Source organism: Monodon monoceros, unplaced genomic scaffold, assembly GCF_005190385.1.
Source record: "Monodon monoceros isolate NGI ecotype Baffin Bay Population unplaced genomic scaffold, NGI_Narwhal_1 Super_Scaffold_17, whole genome shotgun sequence".
Taxonomy (NCBI): Eukaryota; Metazoa; Chordata; class Mammalia; order Artiodactyla; family Monodontidae; genus Monodon; species Monodon monoceros.
The window spans coordinates 4720896-4748524 of record NW_021703773.1 but is presented as its reverse complement, the minus strand read 5'-3'; the positions used below and the strand labels follow the sequence as shown (position 1 = coordinate 4748524).

The 27629-nt window shown below is 35.5% G+C and overlaps 1 protein-coding gene across 1 annotated transcript in view; it reads left to right on the top strand.

The window, feature by feature from the left end:
- The window catches only part of LOC114897703 (disintegrin and metalloproteinase domain-containing protein 32-like), a 174416-nt gene that overhangs the window by 63575 nt on the left and 83212 nt on the right, over positions 1-27629 (top strand). The window contains exons 10-12 of the mRNA XM_029226723.1: positions 51-132; positions 9264-9400; positions 20030-20207. Coding sequence (XP_029082556.1) covers positions 51-132; positions 9264-9400; positions 20030-20207 — 397 coding nt within the window. The remainder of the gene's footprint in view (positions 1-50; positions 133-9263; positions 9401-20029; positions 20208-27629) is intronic.

The window sequence follows — 27629 nt, the reverse complement described above, 5'->3', positions numbered from 1 at the left end:
ATGTGAATTGTTTGTCAAAATTAACTATAATTATATACTTATTTATTTAGCTATAGAGATTATCAAGATTATGTGGGAGCAGCATTTCCTGGAAAGATGTGTGTTACCAGTTATTCTGCAGGAATTGCTTTGGTATGTAATTATTTAATCTTATTATTTGAAAAAAATACATTTAAAAATTACCCAGTATTACAGCATATATTTTATACACTTCACATTTATATTTACATTTAGAGATTGCATTTATATTCCATCACTCTTAGAACTTTGAAGTATGTAGAAGGAATAGTATTCTGAAGTACAAGTGTCTTATTGCAATTATTTGGAAGTTAAAGTGGAATAAAAATATAATAAATACACATGTGTCCCTTATTATATAGAAGAGTGCATTATGAAAAATTTTCTGTAAAGATATTTCTATAACCAAAATAGATTTTTTTTCTTGTAGGTATAAAATTAGAAAAATAGTCTTATAGATAAATTAACTTCAAAATCAAAACAAATGATGAACCAAAAAGTATGATAAAAATCTGTTAAAATGTTTCACATTTTTCTACGTAATATTTAAAAGAAACTTTTATGTCTATTTTAAATATTTATAGTTCTGATAAATATTTTATATTTAAATAAATTATTGGTGTAATTAGATGCATCACTGAAAGAGAAGTAATTCATTGAGCCTTTCCCCCACCTACTCATCCTTTTAAAAAATAAGTTTAAGTACTATATAGTATTTTTAAATTACAAAGTAATTTATGTTATGCATGTCCATTTTTAAAAGAACATATAGAAACATAAAAGGAAACATGTAATCTGGCATCTTCCCAGGGATGAAGCAATAATCACTGTTAACATTTTGATTAATATGTATCTCGTACTTTGAGTTTTTATCTGTTAACTGTGGCTCCCCATTATATGTTTTTGCAAAAATGGGATTTTGCATACATATTTTTATTTCTGATACTCTTCCAATTATTTTTATTACAGAATTTATGCATGCATGCATGTATACGTAAAATTGTTTAAATTGTAGCTATACAAAGCAAAGTTTGTTAACAAAACTCTCTTCTTTATCCCCTTCATGAAGTCCTATAAGAATTTATAATTTCTTTTTAAATTCTCTGGTAGTTAAGTTTACTTATTTAAAAAATATATACTTTGACCCCTACTTTGATTAATAAACTTTAGACAACATTGGTAATATTATCTTTGACATATTTAATCCACTCTATTTGTCATATATATTATGACGTTTTTATTACTTTATTAATACTTACAATAGTAATCTATATTAAACACATTCTTAAATATTATATGTATATACATAATATATGTAATTATATATTATAGATGTTATACAATATATAAACACAATAATATATAATATATTAAATATTATTGCATAATATATTACCATCTTAATGTATTTATGTTTTTATTTATATTAATTATTTTAAAAATTCTTTTTACCTTTTGCAAAGTCCATTGATTATTTGCTATGAAAACTGAGACATGTAAAATAGTACACTTCTCATATCCATTGTTAAGAGTTATAAAATTTATAATTTATTTTATAGAACTTTTGTGCTTTGTCTACAGGTTGATTTTTAAGTTAAATCAATAAATATTTTATGGTATTATGAATATAAAAATGATATTAACTCTGAATCAAGAAGTAAATATGTTGCTATTCTGGTAAAGCTTTGATGGCCAAAAGAGGTCTTGTCAATTTTTTTCTAACTTATTTTACTTCTGTGGGCGGAACCAACTGCCACAGAAAATTAAACTTCATCTTCCTTTTCTTGGAATTCTTTGCTCTTTTTCTGGAATAACTCAAGTTTAAAAAATTTTAGACACAGTGTATATAAGTGGCAAACACTGTTATTTTATTAATGAAAACACTTTTGCTTTCCCTCCACATTTGATTGGTAATTTGGCTAGGTTTAGAATCCTAGTTGTAACATCCTTCTCTCTCAGCATTCTGAAGATTGATGTATTGTGTTTTTGTCAACTCATTATGAAGTGAAAGGATGGCAAGGAAATTGAGGGTGTTTGTAAGAGAATCTGAACTGCTTAAAGGAGGAGAGAAGTCAGTAAGGAGGTTAGGAACAGTGAAAATGTAGGAACCATGGTTTGGTTGTGCTGATGGGCATGCAGATTGTTGTAGTTGAGGTGCTAGTGCAGTTATCAGAAGAGACAGCAGGTGGTCAGGATGTGGGATGCACAGAGATGACGGAGGGCTTGCAGTTATTGATAAAAATCTGTTGACAAGGTCTGGAGTGTGAACCATAGGAATGAGTGGGTGAGGCAGGATGTAGGATAGAATTATTAGAGGAGTTGAATTCAAGGAATGATGCTTTTACAAAGCTTTCGTACTTATATTTTTATAAACCTTTATATTTCTTTGTTTAAAAGCTCTTATACTTTTACCACAATTGAATATGTCTCTGAACAAGAATTGTTTTTTATGCTTTAAACATAATATAAATTGTATCCTGCTGTATCATTCTGCAAATAGATTTTTTTGGTTTCCACTTAAAATTTTGAGATTTAATGGAATTACAGTTAATTTTTAAAAGACTTTGTTTTTTAAGAGAAATTTTAGGTTCATAGCAAAATTAAGAGGGAAGTACGGAGATATCCCATGTAGTCCCTGCCCACCCCCACACATAACCTCCCTCACTGTTAACGTCCACACCAGAGAGGTGCATTTGTTACAGATGATGGACCTACACTGACACATTACAACCACCAAAAGTTCACAGCTTACATTAAGGTTCATTTTGGTGGTATACTTTGTGTGAGTTTTGACAAATATATAATGACATATATCTAGCATTATAGTGTCATAGAGAGTAGCTTCACTGTCCTCAAAATCCTTTGTGCCTGGTAAATTTTTTGCATTGGTGCTTGATACTTTATTATATTAATGCCACACTGTATCCTTTATGATTTTCATGGGAATTTTGGTTGTTTCTATTTTTGCCATTACGAACAATATTTAATAAACATCTCTATACATAACTCTTCCAATTTCCATTTGATCTTTTTGTAAATTGAAATGTAGTTGACATACATTATGTTAGTTTCAGGTGTACTACATAGTGATTTGACATTTGCATACCTTACAAAAAGTCATGACAAGTCTAGTAATTGTCCCCATACAAAGTTAATATTATTGACCTTATTTTATATGCTGTATATTATACCCCCATGGCTTATTTATTTTATAACTGGAGGTTTGTACTTCTTAATCCACTTTACCTATTTCACCCCCACCCTACCCCCTCCCCTCTGGCGGCCACCCATCTGTCTTCACTACCTGAGTTTGTTTTCATTTTCTTTTGTTTGTTTGTTTTGTTTTTAGATTTCAAATACAAGTGAGAGCATACATATTTGTCTTTCTCTGTCTGACTTATTTCACTCTGTGTAATACTCTCCAGATAGACCTTCCATGTTTTTGCAAATGGCAAGATTTTTATTGGGAGGCTGTATAGTTGTTTTACAGTGTCTTGTTAGTTTCTGCTGTACAGTGAAGTGAATCAGCTGTATGTATACCTATATCTTCTCTTTTTTGGATTTCCTTCCCATTTAGGTCACCACAGAGCATTGAGTAGAGTTCCCTGTGCTATACAGCAAGTTCTCATTAGTTACCTATTTTATACATATTAGTGTATATATGTCAGTCCCAATCTCCCAGTTCATCCCACCTCCCCACCCCCTTTCCCACCTTGGTGTCCATACATTTGTTCACTATGTCTGTGTCTCTATTTCTGCCTTGTAAACAGGTTCATCTGTACAACAAATGGCAAGATTTTTAAAATTTTATTTTATTTATTTATTTGTAGTATGCGGGCCTCTCACTGTTGTGGCCTCTCCCGTTGCGGAGCACAGGCTCCCGCCGTGCAGGCTCAGCGGCCATGGCTTATGGGCCTAGCCGCTCCGCGGCATGTGGGATCTTCCTGGACCGGGGCACAAACCTGCGTCCCCTGCATCGGCAGGCGGACTCTCAACCACTGTGCCACCAGGGAAGCCCTAAAATTTATTTTTTATGTTTTTTGACTTTTTATTTTATATTGGTGTATAGGTGATTAACAATGTTGTGTTAGTTTCAGGTTTACAGCAAAGTGATTCAGTTATACATATGCATGTATTTATTCTTTTTCAAATTCTTTTCCCATTTGTGTTGTTACATAATATTGAGCAGAGTTCCCTGTGCTATACAGTAGGTGCAAATGGCAAGATTTTATTGGCTGAGTATTAATCTACTGTGTGTGTATGTGTGTGTGTATACATATATATATGTATATGTATGTATGTATGTATATGTATACACACACATGTCATATCTTCTTTATCCGCTCATCTAACAATGGATACTTAGGTTGTTTCCATATCATGGCTATGGTAAATAATGCTGCAGTGAACATTGGGGTACATATCGTTTAGTATTAGTGTTTTTGTTTTCTTTGGAAAAATACCCACAAGTGAAATTGTTGGATTATATGCAGTCCAATTTTTAGTTTTAAGAGGAACCTCCATACTGTTTTCCATAGTGGCTGCACCAATTTACAGTCCCATCAACAATGCACAGGGGCTCCCTTTTCTCCACATCATTGCCACCACTTGTTTTTGTCTTTCTGATGACAGCCATTCTGACAGGTGTGAGGTGGTTTCTCATTGTGGTTTTGATTTTAATTTCCTTGATGCTTAGTGTTTTTGAGCATCTTTTCATGTGTCTGTTGGCCATCTGTTTGTCTTCTTTCGGAAAATGTCTATTCACGTCCTCTGCCCATTTTTAAATCAGGTTTTTTGGGTTTTTTTTGATGTTGAGATGTGTGAGTTCTTTGTATATTTTGAATATTAACCCCTTATTATATATATTGTTTGCAAATATTTTCTCCCATTTAGTAGTTTACCTTTTAATTTTGTGGTTGGTTTTCTTCACTATGCAAAAACTTTTTAGTTTGATGTAGTACCATTTGTTTATTGTTACTGTTATTTTCCTTGCTTGAGGAGACAGGTACAAAAAATCAGGGAACATGATAACTTCAACTTTGTTCTTTATCAAGATTGTTTTGACTGTTCTGGGACTTTTGTGTTTCCATACAAATTTTAGAAGTATTTGTTCCAACTCTGTGAAAAACGCCATTGGTGTTTTTTTTTTCTTTTCGATACACGGGCCTCTCACTGTTGTGGCCTCTCCCATTGCGGAGCACAGGCTCCGGACGCGCAGGCTCAGCGACCATGGCTCACGGGCCCAGCCACTCCGCGGCATGTGGGATCTTCCCGGACCAGGGCACAAACCCGTGTCCCCTGCATCGGCAGGCGGACTCTCAACCACTGCACCACCAGGGAAGCCCCCTCAGCTTTTATTTGTTTGGGAATCATGGTTTCTTCTTCATTTCTGAAGCACAGTTTTGCTGGGCATAGAATTCTTGGTTGACAGTTTTTTTTCTTTCAGTATTTTGAATATATAATCCCATTCTCTCCTCACCTGAAATATGTCTGTTGAGAAACCTGCTGATAGTCTTATGGGGGTTCCCTTGTATGTAACTTGGTTTTTTTCCCTCTCTTCTTTCAAAATTCTTTCTTTGTCTTTACTTTTGACACTTTAATTATAATGTGTCCTGGTGTAGCCCTATTCAAGTTCAACCTATTTGGGGTCCTTTGTGCCTCATATACTTGGATGTCCATTTCTTTCCCAGTTTTTGGAAAATTTCAGCCATTATTGCTTTAAATGTACTTTCTGTCCCTTTTTCTTTTCCTTCTGGAATTCCCATGATACGGTTATTGGTGTGTGTGTGTGTGTGTGTGTGTGTGTGTGTGTGTGTGTGTTTGTCCCATAGTCCTGTAGGCTTGCTTTCTTTTTCATTCTTTTTTTATTTTTGCTCCTCTGACTGGATAATTTAAAATATTCCTACCTTCTAGATCACTGATTCTTTATTCTGCATGGTTGAGTCTACTGTTGAAGCTCTCTATTGAATGCTTCAGTCCTGTTTTTCAGCTCTAGGATATCTCTTTTTAATGGTTTCTGTTCCTTTGTTGAACCTATTTTGTTCATTCATTGTTTTACTACTTTCATTTGGTCATCTGTGTGTTCTTGTAATTCACTAAACTTCTTTAAGGAGATTATTCTAAATTATTTCTCTGACACTTCATAGACCTCTATTTATTTTGGGTTAGTTATTTTGCAGCATTTTTAGTTTGATTTGATGGTGTCACATCCACCTGATTTTTCTTGCTCCTTCATTCCTTACTTTGGTACCTGTGCATTTGAGTTATTGGTCTTCTCTTCCAGACTTTACAGGCTCACTTTGGCAGAGACAGTTCTTCACTAGTCAGCTCAGTTTAGGTTTCTGGACATGTCCTTGGGCAGGCAGGATCTATTTTTAGGCAAGGCCACTGCCCAACCTCTGAGGTCAGGGGAGAGGGTACCACTGGCTCTTAACTGTTGGATAGGACTGATAGTGAGGTTCCCTGCCCAAGAGAGGCAGTAGGATATACTCTGTGGTTGTTTAGATTCACTGGTCAGGCTTCCTAGAAGGTCAGGACAGGGAACTTTACTCAGCAGTAGCTGGGAGGTGAATTAGCTTCCGTGCCCTGACAGGGAGCACATGACCTGCATGGCTCATTGTTTGTGGGCCCACATTAAGCAGACTGTGCCCTTAATTCCTTGGACACATGGGGCCACTGGGTTTTGCTCTGAAGAGGGGGAAAACCATGGGCTGTGCTGTCTGTTCAAGCGCCACTGTAAGCAGGGTTGTTGGATGGGCGGCACAGCTTCCTGTGTGCTCTGGCTAGATTCGTTGGTTGGGCTTTCTGAAGGCTATATGTAGCAGTGGGAAGGGCTATGAATTTGTGTCCTTGTCCAGGTGTAGTGGGAAAACCAGCTTAGCTCTTTGTTTGTGGTCTTGACTCAATCTAACTGGCACTCCAGGTTTCCTGGCCAAACAGTGCCACAGGCTTTGCTCTGTGAACAATCAATTCTGCCTGCCATACCCTCTGCTCAAGTGTTGCTGCACTATGCAGCTACCAGGTGTTCTGACCAGGCTTCTGGTCAGGGGGAGCCGGGAGCTATACTAGGCATTAGGCAGGGCTATGAACAGCTCCCCTGACTGGGTGGAGGTGGGTAGCAGACCAGGTTCCAGGGCTGGCAAAGCTTTTCATCTGAGGACTCAAATCAGGCATTCCCATACCTCATTGACTTCCCTTGTCATACTGTTCCACTGTCCTGGCTCTGCAGATGAGCAAAGCTGCAAGCTGGCAACTACAGGTGCTATAGATGGGAACTCGGCCTGCCAAGATGCAAGCAGTGATTGCTGCAAGCCCTTCCTGCCTTCTCTGTCGTGATCAGATTCCCAGGGGTCAAATCTCACTCATCCTTTGTGATTCTTATGAGGTAAGATCAGAGTAGGGGCTCCCAGAAGTGATCCACAATACTAGGGGATCTGGATGTCCACTCTAGGTTCTTTTCCCACTTGAGGGACTGTAGGCTCTGGGAAGACTTCTCGATGTGGTGCTGCACCAGTCTTGGGGAGGGGCAATGCATTCAGTGTATATCTGCTCCTCCTAACCTTCTAATGAGGTCTGTCTTGGTCTCTGGTACAGGGGCTGCTTCAGCCTCACCTCCATGTTCTAGAATTTTCTCAGTGATGTCCATGAATAGTTGCTAGTTGTTCTTCTTGTGAGGGGGAGTGAAGTTGGGAAAGACCTATGTTGCCATCTTGGTGATATCACTCCTGTTGCAATTTAATTCTTACTGTGGACCTGGAGACAATGAGGGATGATGAGACAAATGTCCCAGGTATTGTCATTAAGTGTCATTTTTTTAAATGTAGGGGCTCTTTCATTGTTTTTTTTTAATTAATTAATTTATTTTTGGCTGTGTTGGGTCTTCGTTACTATGCATGGGCTTTCTCTAGTTGCGGCGAGTGGGGGCTACTCTTCGTTGTGGTGCATGGGCTTCTCATTGTGGAGCACGGGCTATAGGCACGCGGGCTTCAGCAGTTGTGGCACGTAGGCTTCAGTAGTTGTGGCTCGCGGGCTCTAGAGCTCAGGCTCGGTAGTTGTGGTGCACAGGCTTAGTTGCTTCACGGCATGTGGGGTCTTCCCGGACTGTGGCTTGAACCCATGTCCCCTGCATTGGTAGGTGGGTTCTTAACCACTGCTCCACCGGTGAATCCCTCTTTCATTGTTTAGAGGGAGGCTTACTCTACAGGCAAGGGACGTCCAGGGATATTTGTTCATGTCACTCCAGTTGTTCCCACCCCAAGTTTCAGATTCTGACTCCTTCCACACCAAACCTGGTAGGTTTGATAGTTAAATTGGAGCTGGAACCCTACAGTACTTATAGCTAGGCCCTGAGTTTGGTCCTCAGCTGTATCAAACCAACAAGTGCAGCAGGTGATAGTCACTACAGTGCTGCTGCAGAGGCTTTCTGATTGCCTATTTGCATTATCAGTTGTTCATTTACAGTTTTTCCTTTCTGCTTTTCATAATGTGCTTCCTCTAGCACTGCCATAAGAAGCCAGTTGACCCCAAAATATTTATTATAGCTTGTCTTTGTAACAGTGAAGTGCCTTGATGTTCCTCACAACTTGGCCTCTACCTGCACCTTAACTTATGCCACATTTGGCAAAATTTGAGAAATTATGATGTCATTGCATATCATGAATTACCAGTGTCCCATTTCTCCTTGGCAAGGAAGATATTTATGCACTCATTAAATATGTGACAGCCTAATCACAAGAATGCTTTCCTGAGGGTCTGTTTTCCGTGGTTTCTCCTGATACTAGTTACTGTGTCATTGAAAATCTTGGCAGGAAGCAGATAGCGTACTTACAACTGAGGAATTTGGTTATGTGGCCACTTTGTGAGCTGAGGGGTGGAGTATCATGTGGACTCTCCTGAATGAACATGAGAGCTGTCCTAAGAAATTAGGTAAATGGAAGATCATGGTCCATATAGCCAAAAATCTAATGTAAAAATAGCTCTTTTATATAGTTAGGACAGTTATTTAAGAATTATCTTAAAAGCATTCAATTGTTAAATCATGGCAAAGCTAGACATAGGCTCAATATGCTTATATCTCAATAAAATTTCATAAGAAGATCTTCAGCTTCTTACTTGTCCAATGAACTGCATTTCCATAATCTTAAGTATTTGATAAATCAATAAAATGTTCATAATTAGAAAAATATTACTTTTACCACCCTTCAGTGAATTGTCTTTTATTTGAATTTTCTTTGTTGTTAATGTAGTATCCCAAGGGGATAACTTTGGAGGCATTTTCAATTATTGTCACCCAGATGCTGGGACTCAGTCTGGGCATATCATATGATGACCCAAGGAAATGTCGATGTTCAGGAGCCATCTGCATAATGAGTCCAAAAGCCATGTAAGTTTTTAAGGAATAATATTTATTTATTTGTTGTATTTATTTTGTTTTAAATAACTGAAGTGAAAAATTTTAGTATTTGCTTATAGCATGAATTAACTATAAATGGACCAAGGACCACAAAATATAAATATGAGAGTTTAAGCCTAAGAATAGTATGGTGGGAGGTTAGCATTAAGAACAGTCAAAGATAGCAAATCCAGTCTGCAAGATACATTAGCAAAGGAATTCTCCATAGGCTGTGTATTTTAAGAAATCACTTATTAAGGATCTTTAAAAATATGTCGTAGGCCAAAACAAGTGGCCTTTGTTTTTAGACAAAATTTTCTGTTTTGCCTTTAGAGTATATTAATGTTGTGGAAAAACTATGATCTAAAGAATATAATATTTGTGTGACTTTGGATAAATTACTAGGCCTTGCTTAGATTTTGTCATCTTTAAAATGGGAATGATTATGCCTGTTCTCCTACTTCACAGAGTGATATAAGAATAAAATGAGAAAATAAAATGGGAAAGTGTTTTTTAAATTGTAAAATCCTACAAGTGTGTGTTGGATTAGTTACAGTGATTTTTAAATTTGCCAGTGTTCCCCACATAGTATATCGTACAAGGGCTACAGCAGATGTCATTAGTGTTCTACAGTTTTTATTTGTAAAAAGGGCCTATGTTAAGTATGACCTATTCATAAATGAAGAACAATCAAAAGTGAAAAGAAGCCATTAATTTCTGAAAACATGCTCTTTTTATAGTTACTTCTAAGCACCACCTAAAGTTAGCGCTTACTTTCTAAAAATAGCTCAAACACAAACATATATATTTTTATATACACACATTTTATTACAATTTAGTTCTCCATGGATTATATATAAAACAATATTTTATATGTATAAAATATATAATATCATTAAATTAAATGTATAATAAATTAAATATAACATTTATTAAATCAAATATAAAATTTATATAGCTATATAAACAATATGAAAATTACCATTCTGGGCCTATTGTCCATTTGGCCAACTATTCTCAAGTATGCTATGACAAGATGTTTTGTGTAGGTCACCCAGAGTCTGGGATTAATGATAATAAAAATAACAAATATTTACGTTGTGCTTGCTATGTGCTAGAGACTATTTCAAACACTTTACATATGTTAAGTCATTTGATCCTCACATCTCTTTAGGGTAGGTCCTGTTATTCTCATCTTTACAGATAAGAAACTGAATTATAAAAGGATAACTATCTGTGGTCAGAGAGCTGGTTGTGGCAGTCCTGAGTTTTGAACCCAGGCATTCCGGCTTTAGAATCTGTGGTAATAAACCTTTGGATTTGTATGGTGCTTTATGACATTTAAACTGCTTTCATACATATTGTCCAGTTTCTTAAAAAACTTTTGTGATGTGTGTAGAGCAAGTATTATCTTAATTTTTACAAAATCTAACAATTTTATATGCATATATATGTAAGATATATAAATGAATATATAAGATCTATCTATCTATAAATGTAGATAGATATATCTTTTGCATTTCTAGAGTACATCTCATTCATTATTTTATGTAATTTTCAAAGAAGGCATGTGAGTAAGTAAGGCAACTATTATTATTTCCATTTGTCTTTTTCCATGTGTTTTTTTTTTTTTAAAGCCCTGGAGTACAGAGAGCCTAAGTGACTCTACATTGGATATACAGATAATAAGTGGCCAACTTCAGCTGATATCAGTAATGTCACCAGTGATTTATTGGGTACTCACTATAAGCCAAAGAGTTGAATTAGGTACTTTACTTGTTTATTAACATTTAATCCTCCTAACAACCCTAAGAAGTGGATGGGTACTATCCGTATCTTGTAGATGAGGAAACTGAGACTTGGAGAGTTGGATCACTTTGCTTAAAATCTCATAAGTCACAAGATTGGTACTAGTCAACAGGTTTATCTGACTCAAAGCTTTTGTTATTTTCTCTACTCCATATTGACTTCATATAGAGGACAGTTAATATATTGGAATTAATTTAAACCAAGTAGCAAAAGAACATTAAAATGTATTTGTACAAACTTCATTCTTTAGTTCAGTAATCCTTCTAGTATATTATTTTGATGATGCAATTTATATCTACTTTTTAAAAGTGGGTAACTTTTAACATAGTCTGAACAAACAAATAGTTCAGAAGTGGAGGGAGGAAAGAGCATAGAAAATGGCAAAAGCTATGAATGTAGGAACTTAGGGAAAACTCATGGTGAAGGTTTGCTTACCTGTCCAGTTGCATCATTTTACAAAAAGGCAAAAACATTTAGAAGGAGTATGGAGTTATCAGTTATCCAAAGAAATTGAATTATTTTATTCTTATTGCTTTCTCTTAATTTCTTACTAAGACCAATTTTATTAAGCTATGGGAATTTGATTGGGGAAGAGGAGGTACCATCTTGGAGTAAGGAATACATTGAGGGGAATGTGGGCTTTGGAATCTTTCACTTGTTTGCTTTTTTCCCTAACCCTTATTTTTCTCATCTGAAAAATGAAGATCATGATAGGTACATCTCACAGTTGTTGTAAGGATGCAATTAATCAAGTAAGTTACTTATCAGTGTGCTGGTATCTCTTCTTATTTGAGGAATTGAAAGACCTAGGAGGTATTAAAATGGTGGTGTAGGGATACACAAGAACAGTGAGAATATGGAATGTTGGGAAAGAAGTGTAGACAAGAGACAGACCCTGAAAGAAAAATGAAATACTGTAAAATGCTGTCAAGTGCTAACTCCAACTTCAGAAAAATGGTAGAGAGTACAACATTTTTTTTGCATAATTTCCTTCTGTCACATAATTTCTCTGTTCTTTGAATACAGAACTTAGGCTAGTTATATCATAGTTTCAATAAGCCTTTATAAAATAATTTGGAAGCAAAATAACATAGCATTACAATTTAGAGTGCAAAATCGCAACCAAATGAATGTTAGGAAAAACTTCAGATAATTGATTCAAGTAAACTTTGGGAACACACATTCTTAGTTAAGAACTGCCATATGGGCAGCAAAAAGGTGAATAATTAGGGATTATATACAGTTAGCTATAAATAGTTCCCAGATCAAAAATATTATACAGTTTTTTTATTTAAAAGTTTTCTTCACCGTTCAGTTTTGGTGCTAAGATCATCAAATTTTATGGTTTATAGTAAAATATCTATTAATATTTAATAGTAAATATTTTATTGAATTATTTACTGTTCAAAGATGAAATTTTGAGTAAAAAGTACCTGAATTTGGAGTCTTAGATAACTGTGTGTGAATACTGATCCTGCTAATGTACAAACTATCTGAGTTTGAAGAGGTTTCTAGCTTCTCTAAGCTTTAATTCGGTTTCTATAAAATGTTGATGACAATACCAACCTCTCTGGTTTGTTGTGAGGATTAAATAATCAAGTGAATAAAATATCTGGCTGATAATAGGTGCTCAATAAATGTCAGTTACCTCCTTACCTTACAAAGTTGTACTGCATATGCAGAGTGACTCATCTTATGGAAATATTGTCTGAAGTTATTTTTATTAGTGGTATATGGACATAATTATGTTAAATTTTGATTAATATACAATTTCTGTGAAATCTTTGAGAAAGCTCAGGACAAAGCACAGTACAGTCTGTTTAACGAAAGTTTGTTGTTATTAGGAAGAATCAACAGACAGTTGGTTCTATGTTTGCTTAGAACCGTGCAGGTAATAAGTGATACCAACCATAAAGATGACAAAATTCCTGCTTCAAACAACTTACAGTTCAATGAATTATCTATCATATTATATATGTAGTACAAACCTGTGAATAAACATTGAAAAACCATTGAAATAGAAGAGATTCAAAGTTTCAAAGAGTTTGATTCTTAATTTGGTCAAGGGAAAGATAGAGGAAATAGAAGTTTGAAGAGTTATTGATATACATCTGGGAATTTACATAAATGGATATTTGGTTTTCTCCGTGCCATTATTTCAGTTGTATTTCACCTAGGCAGAGGTATCATACACATACATAACCATATTTTTTCTGTATATGCAAGAATTTACATACAACCACACCCAGAAGCTCAAAACTTTCTCTTAGGTAGATTTAGTTTGTAATGCATATAAAAAATAAAATTTATCTATTCTGTCTTTTCTTCCAGTTTTACTGAAATATAACTGACATATAGCACTGTATAAATTTAGGGTGTACAGCATAATGATTTGATTTACATCCATCATGAAATGATTATCACAATAAGTTTAATGAACATCCATCATCTCATATAGATAAATAATTAAAGAAGTAGAAAAATTTTTTTCATGTGATGAGAACTCTTAGGATTTACTCTCAACAAATTTCATATATAACATAGAGCAATGTTAATTATATTTATAATATTGTACATTACATCCCTAGTGCTTACTTATAACTGGGAGTTTGTGACTTTGACTGCCTTCATGCAGTTCCCCTTCCCCCCACACATCTGATTTCTTTTTCTATGAGTTTTTTGTTTGTTTTGTTAGTCCTGTTATACAACATAGTGATTTGATATTTCTATACATTTCAAAATGATCACCATGATGTCTAGTTATATGTCACCATACAAAGACAATACATAGTTACCGTGTTCCCCATTTTATTTTAAATATTTTACTTGTATTTTTTTATTTTAAATATTTTATTTATTTATTTTGGCCGCGCTGGGAGGCATGTGGGATCTTAGTTCCCCGACCAGGGATTGAACTGGCACCCCCTGCAGTGGAAGTGCAGAGTCTTAACCACTGGACCGCCAGGGAAGTCCCCACAGTACATTTTATACCTGCGATTCATTTATTTTGCAGCTAGAAGTTTGCACCTTTTAATCTCCCTCACCTATGTCTTCCCCCCTCCCCCCCAGAAACCACCCCTTTGTTCTCTGATTCTATAACTGTTTCTGTTCTGCTCTGTTAGTTCATTTGTTTTGTTTTTTAGATTCCACATATAAGTGAAATCATACAGTATTTATCTTTCTCTGCCTGACTTATTTCACTTAGCATAATGCCCCCTAGTTCCATCCATGTTATCACAAATGGCAAGCTTTCGTTGTTTTTTATGGCTGAGTAATTTCCACTGTGTGTGTGTATGTGTGTGTGTGTGTGTGTGTGTGTGTGTGTGTATGTGTATGTGTGTATATATATATATATATATATATATACATACATACATACACATACACCACATCTTCTATTCCCATTAATCTATTGATGGGCACTTAGGTTGTTTCCATACCTTAACTATTGTAAATAATGCTCTAATGAACATAGGGATGCATGTATCTTTTCTAATTTGCAGTTTTGTTTCTTCAGATAAATACACAGGAGTGGAATTGACAAATCATATGGTAGTTCTGTTTTGAAATTTTGAAGAATCTCCATACTGTTTTTCATAGTGATTGCACCAATTTACATTCCCACCAACAGTGCATGAGGGTTTCCTTTTCTCCACATTCTCGCCAACACTTGCTATTCGTTTTCTTTTTTGATAATAACCCTTCTGACAGGTGTGAGGTAGTATCTTCTTGTGATTCAGTTTCCATAATGACTAGTGATGTTGAGCATATTTTCATGTGCCTGCTGGCCATCTGTATGTCTTCTTTGGAAAAGGTCTATTTAGGTCCTCTACACACTTTTTCAGTTGGGTTGTTTTATTGATGTTGAATTGTATGAGTTCCTTGTATATTTTAAATATCAACCTGTTATTAGCTATGTCATTTGCAAGTATCTTCTCCCATTCAATACGCCACCATTTCATTTTGTTGATAGTTTCCTTCACTGTACAAGAGCTTTTCAGTTTGATGTAGTCCCATTTATTTATTTTTGCTTTTGTTTCCCTTGCCTGAAGAGACAGGTACAAAAAAATATTACTAAGATCAATGTCTAAAGAGCTTACTGCCTGTTTACTTCTAGAAGTTTTATGGTTTAAGGTCTTACATTTAAGTCTTTAATCCGTTTTGAATTTATTTTTCTACATAGTGTGAGAGAGTAGTCTAGTTTGTTTCTTTTGTATGTAGCTGTCCAGTTTTTCCAGCACAATTTATTGAACAGGCCGTCTTTTCTCATTTTATATTCTTGCCTTCTTTGTCATAGATTAATTGACCATAAGTGCGTGAGTTTATTTCTGGGCTTTCTGTTCTGTTCCACCTATCCATGTGTCTGTTTTTGTGCCAGTACCATACTTGTTTGTTGACTGGCACTTTGTACCATAGTTTGAAATCAGGGAGTGTGATACCTCCAACTCTGTTCTTTTTCAAGATTTCTGTGGCTATTTGGAGTCTGTTGTGCTTCCATACAAATTTTATAGTTATTTGTTCTAGCTCTGTGAAAAATGCCATTAATATTTTGATAGAAATTGCATTGAATCTATAGATTTCCTTGGGTAGTATGATCATTTTAACAGCAATTGATAATGGGATTGTTTTCTTAATTTCTCTTTCTCATAGTTTGTTGTTAATGTATAGAAATGTATCACATTGTATCCTGCACATTTACTGAATTCGTTGATCAGTTCTAGTAGTTTTTTGGTGGTGTCGTTAGGATTTTCTATATATAGTATCATGTCATCTGCAGAAAGTGACAGTTTTCTTTCTTTGTTTCCAATTTGGATTCCTTTTATTTCTTTTTCTAGTCTGATTGCTGCGGCTAGGACTTCCAATACTATGTTGAATAAAATTGGTGAAAGTGGAAATCCTTGTCTTATTCCTGATCTTGGAGGAAATGCTTTCAGCTTTTCACATTTGAGTATGATATTAGCTGTGGATTTGTCATATGTTTAGATCTGAAGTGAGTCTCTTGTAGGAAGCATATGTATGGGTGTTGTTTTTGTATCCATTCAGCCACTCTGCCTTTGATTGGAGCATTTAGTCCATTTACATTTAAATTAATTATTGATATGTATGTACTTATTCCCATTTTGTTAATTGTTTTGGAGTTGTTTTTGTAGTTCTTTTTTGTTGAGGTCCTCTTCCTTTTTTCTCTTTTCTTATGATTTGATGCCTATATTTGGTGTTATGTTTGGATGCCTTTCTCTTTTTTGTGTGTATATCTACTATAGATTTTTGGTTTGTCGTTACCATGAGGTTTGTATGTAGCAATATATATATATATGCTTGTTTTAAGTTGCTGATCTCTTAAGTTCTAACACGTTTTAACAACCCTGCATTTTTACTTCCCACCCCCAATGTTTACTGTTTTTGACATCACCTTTTTGTTTGTGTATCCCTTAACTACTTATTGTAGATGTAGATGATTTTACTACTTTTTTTTTTTTTTTTTTTTTTTGCGGTACGCGGGCCTCTCACTGCTGTGGCCTCTCCCGTTGTGGAGCACAGGCTCCGGATGCACAGGCTCAACGGCCATGGCTCACGGGCCCAGCCACTCTGCGCCATGTGGGATCCTCCCGGACTGGGGCACAAACCCGTGTCCCCTGCATCGGCAGGCAGACTCTCAACCACTGCACCACCAGGGAAGCCCTGATTTTACTACTTTTGTCTTTTAACCTTCCTACTAGATTTATAAGCTGTTGATTTATTACCTTTATTGTATATTTGCATTTCCCTATAAGATTTTTTCTTTTGTGATTTTCATGTTTCTAGTTTTGGCCTTTTCTTTTTCACATAGAGAAGTTCCTTTAACATTTCTTGTAAAGCTGGTTTGGTGGTACCCTTTTATTAGCATTTGCTTGTCTGTAAAACTTTTGATCTTGCCATCAAATCTGAATGAAAGCCTTGCCAGCTAGACTATTCTTGGTTGTAGTTTTTCTTCCTTTCATCACTTTGAATATACGGTGCCACTCTCTTCTGGCCTGCAGAGTTTCTGCTATAAAGTCTGATGATAGCCTTACGGGAGTTCCCTTGTATGTAACTTGTTGCTTTTTCCTTGCTGCTTTTAATATTCTGTCTTTATCTTTAATTTTTGTCATTTTCACTACAGTGTGTCTTGGTGTGTTCCTCTTTGGGTTGATCCTCTTTGGGACTCTCTGTAACTCCTGTACCTGGATGTCTGTTTCCTTTCCCACGTTAGGGAAGTCTTCAGCTATTATGTCTTCAAATACAGTATGTCCTCTGCCCCATTTTCTCTCTATCTTCTCCTTCTGGGGCTACTATAATGTGACTGTTAGTATGTTTGATATCGTCCCAGAGGTCTCTTAAGCTGTCCTCATTTCTTTTTATACATGTTCCTTTTCCCTGTTCAGCTTCAGTGATTTTTCACTACTCTATTCTAGCTCACTGATTTGTTTCTCTGTATCATCTAACCTATTGTTGATTCGTTGTGGTAGATTTCTTATTTCAAGTATTGTATTCTTCATCTCTCTTTGTTTCTTCTTTGAATTTTCTACTCTTTGTTCATGTCTTGCTCTGTTCATCCATTCTTCTCCCGAATTTTTTGAGCATCTTTATGATTGTTACCTTGAACTCTGTATCAAGTAGATTGCTTGTCTCCACTTCACTCAGTTCTTCTTTTGGGGTTTTATCTTTTTCTTTCATTTGGAATGTATTCCTCTGTTGCCTCATATTGCCTGATTTGCTGTTTTTATTTCTATGTATCTGGTATTTGGTTGTTTCCCAAACTTGGAGAAATGACCTTTTGTAGATGTCCTATGCGTCACAGCAGCACATTCCTCTCTGGTCCCAGACCTATATGCTCTAGCGGTCCCCCTAAGAGGACTGTGAGGGTCCTTCTATTATGATGGGCTGACTACTGTGGGTGGTCTGGTAGACTTGGCTGGACTGGCCCCCTGTCCAGTTGGTTGCTGCCAGTCCCTGCCTTGTTCAGAGGCTTCCGGCCACTGGTGGGTAGAGCTGTGTCACAGGTGGCTGACTGTGGAAACTCATGGGGTCCTGGGGCTAGTGCTGGCCCAGTGGTGGGTGGATCTGGGGTTGGGGTGAGTGGCTATGGGCCCAGGGGTCCTGGATCTAATATCAGTCTGCTGGTGGGTGGGACCAGTTCCTGACATGGCTTACTGCATGGTCCAGTGTGTTCAAAGCTGTTGACAGCCTGCTAGTAAGCAGGGCTGGATCCCAGGTTGGCTGATGAAGGGGTCCGAGGTGTCCCAGAGCTGGTGTTAATCCACTCGTGTAGCTCAGAGGGTCCTGGGGCTGGTGTTGGCCTGCTGGTGGGTCAGCTGGGTCCTGACATGGCAGGCTGCAGGGCTCTGATGGTCCTGGTGGGGCTGGTGTCTGCCCACTGGTTGGTGGGGCTAGAATCCAGGGGATACCAGGGCTGGTGGTATCCCCTGGTGGGAGAGGTTGTGCGAGTGTTGAGCTGGCTGGTGGGGGAGGCTGGCCTCAGGGAGGCTAGAACTGGCTCACTGGTGGGTCACCCACCCAGGGGTATGGGTCTTGCCTTTACCACGTCTCCACCCTTCCCACCCATCTACTTGTGGTTCCTTCTTCATATCTTTAGTTGTAGAAGATCTTTTCTGCTACTCTTCTAGTCTTTCTCATCAATAATTGCTCTGTAAATAGTTGTAAATTTGATGTGCCTATGGGAGGAGGTGAGCTTAGAGTCTTCCTACTCCAACATCTTGGTCATTCTCTAATCTGTTCTTAATTTTTTTTATTGTAGTTGAAATACTCAACAGGAATTGTCTTAACCAATTTTAAATTTATTACTTAACTATAGGCACTATGTTGAACAGCAGATCTCTATAATTTATTCATCTTGTATAACTGAAACTTTACACCCATTTTACAACTCCCCATTTGCCCCTCCTCCTAGCCCCTTGTCAACTCTGCATCTGTGAGTTTGACTGTTTTAAATATCTCATATAAGTGAAAGCATGAAGTATTTCACTTTCTGTGACTAGCTTATTTCACTTAGCATAATGTCCTCGAGGATTTTCTGTGTTGTTGCATATGGCAGGACTTGCTTCTTTTTTTTTTAAGGCTGAATAATATTCCATTGCAGATATGTACCACATTTTCTTTATCCGTTCATCTTTCAGTGGACATTTAGGTTGACTCCATATCTTTGCTATCGTGAATATTGCTGCAATAAACATGGGAGTGCAGATATAACTTATATATCCTGATTTCAGTAGTTTTAGATATATACCCAGAAGTAGGATTGCTGGATCATATGATAGTTCTAGTTTTAATTTTTTGAGGAACCTCACACCTGTTTTCAAAAGAGCCTGGACCAATTTACATTTCCATAAACAATATACTAGGGTTCCAATTTCTCTACATCCTCGACAGCACTGTTTATCTATTTTTTAAAGAATCATAGCCATCTTAACAGGTGTGAGGTCTTTTGTTTTTTTTTTTTGCATTTCCCTGATGATTAGTTATATTGATAACCTTTTAACATACCTGTTGGTTATTTATATGTGTCTTCTTTGGGGAAATGTCTATCCAAATCCTTTGCCCATTTTCTAGTTGGGTTGTTTAATTTTGCCTATTGAACTTAATTTTGTTTTGAGAAGATATGTATTCCAGTGAATGAAATCACATGACCTCCTGCAGAATGACTTTGGCCTCTGAGCACTTGTTATGAACATTTATCATTACCTCTTGAATTTAACATTTTGAAATTAACTTATATAATATAGAGTTGTGTTTTCAGAAGTATACTGCCATGACATTATGCGGATTCATCTTTAGGCAATCCAGTGGTGTGAAGACTTTTAGCAATTGCAGTTTGAGTGACTTTGAAAATTTCATTTCAAATATGGGTGCCCAATGTCTTCAGAATAAGCCACAAATGCAGAGGGCTCCGGCAGCAATCTGTGGAAACGGCAGAGTGGAGGGAAATGAAATCTGTGACTGTGGTACTGAGGAAGTAAGTCTGATAATTGGAAAATTGATAAATTTATTGTTTTAGTTCAACTCTTTGTCATATATGTTATATATCTCAAATATGACTGAGTACTCTGCAAAATATTGGCAGTAATAAAATCAAGGTTGAAATACACACAAGAATATACCATCTAGATTTAATAGGTTGAAGAGTTTTGGACAAATATAGGAATATTCCCAAAAAATTATTGCTGACAGGAAAAAAGGGAAGTCTACAATGAGCTTTTGGTTCCAGACTAAATATGTAAAATCTTTCAAACCTGTGCTTAACCTTTGGACATTTGATAAGTGTCTTATTGAAGATTAATGTGAGAGCAGACCATCAAGTATCCTTTAGGGTATTGCCTCACAATGGAATCAGCAGTATGGGGAGGGAAGACTGTTAAAGTTACAGTCTGAACATTGGGTGAGTTTGATTACTCACTTGATAGAGAAGCCCTAGAGAAAATATAATGAATGCAAAAAGTCCAGGGCGTAATGCTTCTAGACAGTTCAGTTTTTGCAAGAGTACTGCAAATATCATAAATGTTCATGATCCTAAGATAGAAATGATATTAGGATTGGATACATGCATGGGTCAGAACAAACTTGTACTCATATCACATTGTTTTAATACTGTGCCTTTATATTATGTTTCACCATTTGGTAGAACAAGTCCTCCCTTTTACTCTTCATCTATTTTTAAATCAATTTTCTTGGAGGCATCATCTGCATACAATGGAATACAACAAATGCAAGTATACAGGTGGGTGAATGTTTGCAAATGTACACAAGCATTGGTACAATTCAGATAGAGTTTTTTTTCATTTTTTAAATTGACCTACAACACTGTGTTAATTCCTATTACACAACATAGTGAATCAATATTCTATACATTTCAAAATGATCATCTTGATAAGTCTAGTTTTGATATGTCACCATATAAAGATATTACATAGTTATTGACTATGTTCCCCACACTGTACATATTATACTCATGACTCATTTATTTTGCAGCTAGAATTTTGTACCTCTTAATCTCCCTCACCTAGTTCTCTCCTCCCCCCAAACCCCTTCCCTCTGGCAACCACCTGTTTGTTCTTTGTATCTATACCTCTGTTTCTGTCTTGCTATGTTTTGTTCATTTGTTATATTTTTAGATTCCACATAAAAGTGAAATCATAAGGTATTTGTCTTTCTCTGTCTGACTTATTTCACCTAACATAATACCCTCTAGGTCCATCCGTGTTTTTACAAATGGTAAAATTTCATTCTTTTTTTATGGCTGAGTAATATTCCATTGTATATATGTACCACACCTTCTTTATGCATTTATCTATTGATAGGCACTTAGTTTACTTCCATATCTTAGTTATTGTAAATAATGCTTCAGTGAACATATGGGTGCATATATCTTTTTCTTTTATTGAGTATCAATGATTTAAAATATTATATTAATTTTAGGCATACAACATAGTGATTAAATATTTTTATAGACTGTACTTCATTTAAAGTTGTTATTAAAAAAGGGCTATATTTCCCTGTGCTGTACAATGTATTTTTGGAGCTTATTTATTTTATACATAGTAGTTTGTACCTCTTAATTCCCTACCCCATCTTCCCCTTCTTCCCTTTCCCCACTGGTAACCAGTAGTTTGACCTCTATATCTGGGAATCTGTTTCTGCTTTGTCATATTCATTCATTTGTTTTATTTTTTATATTCCACATATAAGTGATAACATAGAGTACTTGTCTTTGTCTGTCTGACTTATTTCACTAAGCATAATACCCTCTAGGTCCATCTATGTAGTTGCAAATGGAAAACTTTTATTCCTTTTTATGGCCGAGTAATATTCTATTGTATATGTATACCACGTCTTCTTTATCCATTCATCTGTTGATGGACACTTATGTTGCTTCCACATCTTGGCAATTGTAAATAATGCTGCTATGAACATTGGGGTGCATGTGTATTTTTGAATTAATGTTTCTGTTTTCTTTGGGTATATATTCAGGAGTGGAATTGCTGGATCATATGGTAGCTTGATTTTTAGAGGTTTTTTTTGAGGAACCTCCATACTGTTTTCCACAGTGGGAAACAGTGTACAAGGGTTCTGTTTTCTCCACTTACTTGCCAACATTTGTTATTTGTGATCTTTTTGATGATAGCGATTCTGACACGTGTGAGTTGATATCTCATTGTGGTTTTGATTTGCATTTCCCTAATGATTAGTGTTGTTAGCATCTTTTCATGTGCCTATTGGCCATCTGTATGTTTTCTTTGGAAAAATGTGTATTCAGGTCTCCTGCCCATTTTAAAATCAGGTTATTTGTTTTTTGGATATTGAGTTGTATGAGCTGTTTATATATTTTGGATATTAACTCCTTATCAGGCATATTATTTGCAAACATTTTCTCACATTCAGTAAGTTGTTTTTTGCTTTGGTCAGTGGTTTCATGTGCTGCACAAAAGCTTTTAAGTTTGATTAGGTCCCATCTGTTTATTTTTGTTTCCTTTGCCTTAAGAGACAGATCCAAAAAATATTGTTGCAGTTCATGTCAGAGTGTTCTGCCTATGTTCTCTTCTAGGAGTTTTATGTTTTCTGGTCTTATATTTATGTCTTTAATCCATTTTGAGTTTATTTTAATATATGGTTTAAGAAAATGTTTCAGTTTTATTCTTTTAATGTAGCTGTTCAGATTTCCAGCACTACTTATTAAAGAGATTGTCTTTTCCCCGTTGTATATCCTTGCCTCCTTTGTTGAAGATTAATTGACCATAAGTGCGTGGGTTTATTTCTGGACTCTCTACTCTGTTCCATTGATCTATGTGCTGTTTTTGTGCCTGTATCATACTGTTTTGATGACTGTCTCTTTATACTATAGTTTGAAATCAAGGAGTATGGTACCTCCAGCTCTGTTCTTCTTTCTTCAGATTGCTTTGGCTATTTGGACTCTTTTATGTTTCCATACAAATGTTAGAATTATTTGTTACAGCTCTGTGAAAAATGCCATTAATATTTTGATAGGAATTGCATTGAATGTATAGATTGCCTTGGGTACTATGGCCATTTTAGCAATATTAATTCTGCCAGTCTATGAACACTGTATATCTTTCCATCTGTGTCATCTTCAATTTCTTTCATCAGTGGCTTATGGTTTTCCAAATACAGGTCTTTTACCTCCTTAGTTAGATTTGTTCCTAGATATTTTATTCTTTTTGATGTAATTCTAAATGGGATTGTTTTCTTAATTTCTCTTTTGTTAATTCATTGTTAGTGTAAATAAATGCAACAAATTTCTGTATATTGATTTTGTATCCTGCACTTAACAAAATGGCAGTAAGTACATACCTACCAATAATTACTTTAAATATAATTGTACTAAATGCTGCAATCAAAAGAAACAGAATGGCTAAATGGATAAAACAACAAGACCCATATATATATACTGCCTAAAAGAGACTTACTTCAGATCTAAAGACACATGCAGACTGAAAGTGAGGGAATCAGAAAAGGTATTCCATGCAAATGGAAATCAAAAGAAAGCTGAGGTAGCAATACTTATGTCAGACAAAAGAGACTTCAAAACAAAGACTGTAAGACAAAGGACATTATATAATGATTAAGGGATCAATCCAAGAAGATGCAACATTTATAAATATATATGCATTTAACATAAGAACACCTAAATACATAAAGCAAATATTAACAGACATAAGGGGAGAAATGGACAGTAACACAATAATAGTAGGAGACTTTAACACCTCACTTACATCAATGGACGGACCATCCAGACAGAAAATCATTAAGGAAAGACTGGTCTTAAGTGACATATCGGACCAGATGGAATTAATAGAAGTAAATATAGAACATTCCACACCAAAGCAACAGAATACACATTGTTTCAGGTGCCCTGTAACACCTCCAGGGTAGATCACATGGTAGGCCACCAAACAAGTCTCAGTAAATTTAAGAAAATTGAAATCATATCCAACATCTTTTCTGACTAGAATGCTATGAGACTAGGAATCAACTACAAGAAAAAAAGTACAGAAAACAGAAATATGTCAAGGCTAAACAATATACTGCTAAACAACCAATGGATCACTGAAGAAATAAATTAGGAAATTAAAAAAATACCTGTAGGCAAATGAAAGCAAAATGCAATGAACCAAAACCAATGAGACAAAGCAAAAGCAGTACTATGAGAGAAGTTTTTTAGTGATACAAGCTTACCTCAGGAAACAAGAAAAATCTCAAACAACCTAATCTTACACCTAAAGTAACTAAAAAAAGAAAAAACAAAACCTAAAGTTAGTAGAAGCAAAGAAATAATAAAGATCAGAGCAGAAATAAATGAAATAGAGACTAAAAAGGTAGATTAATGAAGATAAGGGGTAGTTCTTTGAGAAAGATAAAGAAAATTGATAAACCTTTAGCCAGACTCATCAAGAAAAATAGAGAGAGAACCCAAATCAATAAAATCAGAAATGGAAAAGAAGCTACAACCAACACCACAGAAATTCAGAGGATCATAAGATTACTGCAAACTATGTGCCAGTAAAATGGACAACGTGGAAGAAATGTACAAATTCCTAGAAATGTGCACTCTCCTAAGACTGAACCAGGAAGAAACAGAAAACATGAACAGACCAATTGCCAGTAATGATATTGAATCAGCAATAATCTTTTTAAAAACTACCAACAAAAAATGTCCAGGATCAGATGGCTTCACAGGTGAATTCACCAAACGTTTATAGAGAACAGTTAACACCTGTTCCTGTGATAATAAATGACCATATATATACATCTTTCCCTGAATTCTTTTCTGTTTATTTGTCTGTCCTTATGCCTATTCCACACTGTCTTAACTAATGTACTTTTCAGTAAGTCTTGAAAACATTGTGTGTAAATCAGCCAACTTTGGTCCTCTTTTCCAAAATAGCTTTACTATTCTGGGGCCATTTTTTTTCCATGTAAATTGGAGAACAGGCATGTGAATGCAGGGACTTTGATTCGAATTGTGTTGTATTCATACATCAATTTGGGGGGAATTACTTTTCTTACCAATATTAAGTCTGCCAATCTGTGCACATTGTGTATCTCTCCACTTATTCAGATCTTCTTTAGTTCTTCTATAGATTTCTTGTTTTGATAGTGTTTAAAAATTTTATTTAACAATTGTGTCATTTATTTAACAATTGTATACAATTGTATGACAATTGTATTAACAATTGTATAACAATTAACAAATAAAATTTAACAAATTTTATTTAACAATTTCATACTAACAATAGTATAAAAATTACAGTGGACTTTTCTGAATTCTAGTGTTGATTAGAAGTGCTGAGAGTGGCCTTCTTTGCTTTGTTCTTATTTTTAGGGGGATAGTTTTCTGACTTTCACCATTAAATATGATATTAGATAATAAGCTTTTTTCAAAAATAGATACCCTTTACCATATTGAGGAAATTTCCTTCTATTTCTAGTTAACTAAGAGTTTTTTTAAATTGAATAAATTTAAGCATAATATTGTAAGCTTAAGTTGTACAGTGTGTTACTGTGATACATTTATATATTGTTATATGATTGCTGATGTGATATTTATTACGTTACATAATTACAGTACAATATTAGTGTCTATATTCATTATATTGTGCATTAGATCTCTATGGCTTATTTATTGCTCGATACAAGTGTGTACCCTTAAATACCATCACTCTTACTCCTCTGCCTCCACAACCTCTGGTAACCAGTACTTTACTCTGTTTTTCACAGGTTTAAACATTCCACATATAAGTGATATCACACAGTTCTTGTCTTTCTCTGTTTGACTTATCTCGCTAGCATAATGTGCTCAAGATTCACACATGTTGTTGAAAATGGGAGGATAGCTTCCATTTTCATGGCAGAATAACATTCCATTGTGTATGTGTACCAAATCTTTTTTATCCATTAATCCATTGATGGACATTTGGGTTGTTTCCCTATCTTGGTTATTGTAAATAGCCAAGATTTATTGTGATAAATGCATATATCTCTTTGAAATTCTGTTTTCATTTCCTTTGGGTATATACGCAGAACTGGAATTGCTGGATCATATGGTAGGTCTATTTTTAATTTTTTGAGGAACCTCCATATTGTTTTCCACAGTGGACCAGTTGGTTGGACCTATTTACGTTCCCACCAACAGTGTATAAGGCTTCCTTTTTCACCACATCCTTGCCAGCACCTGTTGTCTCTTGTCTTCTTCGTGATAGCCATTCTGACAGGTGTGAAGTGGTATCTCATAGTGGTTTTGATTACCATTTCTTGATGATTAGTGATGTTGAGCATCTTTTCATGTGCCTGTTGGCCATCTGTATGTCTTTAGAAAAACGTGTATTTAGTTCTTCTGCCCCTTTTTAAATTGGAGTGTTTTGTTGTTGTTGTTAACAAATTGAGTAAGTTCTTTATATAGTTTGAATATTAACCCCTTATCTGATATATGGTTTGCAAAAATTTTCTCCCATCATGTAGGGTTTTTTTTCCATTTTGATAATTGTTTCTTTTGAGGTGCAGAAGTTTTTGAGTTTGATGTCCCATTTGTTGTTTTTTCTTTTGTTGTTTGTCCATTTGACATCACACTCCAAAATTTATACCCAAGACTAGTATAAGTGAAGTTTTTCCCTACATTTTCTTCTAGGAGTTTCATGGTATCAGATCTTATGTTTAAGTCTTTGATCCACTTTGAGTTAATTTTTCTGGGTAATGTGGGATAGTAGTCATTGTCATTGTTTTGCATGTGTTTCTCTAGTTTTCCCAGTTGTTGAAGAGAGTATCCTTTCCTCATTGGTTACTCCTGACTCCCTTGTCGAATATTAGTTGACCATATATGCCGTGGTTTAGTTTTGTGCTTTCTATTCTGTTTAATTGGTTTACATGTCTATTTTTGTCGCAGTACCATACTGGTGTTTGTTTGTTTGTTTTATTATATAAGTTTCAGGTGTACAGCACTATAATTCAACATCTGTATACACTACAAAGTGATCAGCACCACAAGTCTACTTACCATCCATCACCATATAGTTGACTCCCTTCACCTGTTTCTCTTACCTCCGAACCCCCTTCCCTCCTGGTAACCAGTAATCTGATTTCTGCATCTATGAGGTTTTTTGGTTTTATTTTGTTGGCTTTTTTGTGTGTGTGGTTTTTTGTTTGTTTGTTCATTTGTTTGTTTTGTTTTTAGATTTCAGATATGAATGAAATCATATGGTATCTGTCTTCCTTCATTTGACTTATTTCACTTAGCATAATACCTTCAAGGTCCATCCATGTCGCAAAAGGCAAGATTTCATTATTTTTATGGATGAGTAAGTATTCCACTATGTATGTATACTAGGTCTTCTTTGTCCATTCATCCATCAGTGGACACTTAGGTTGT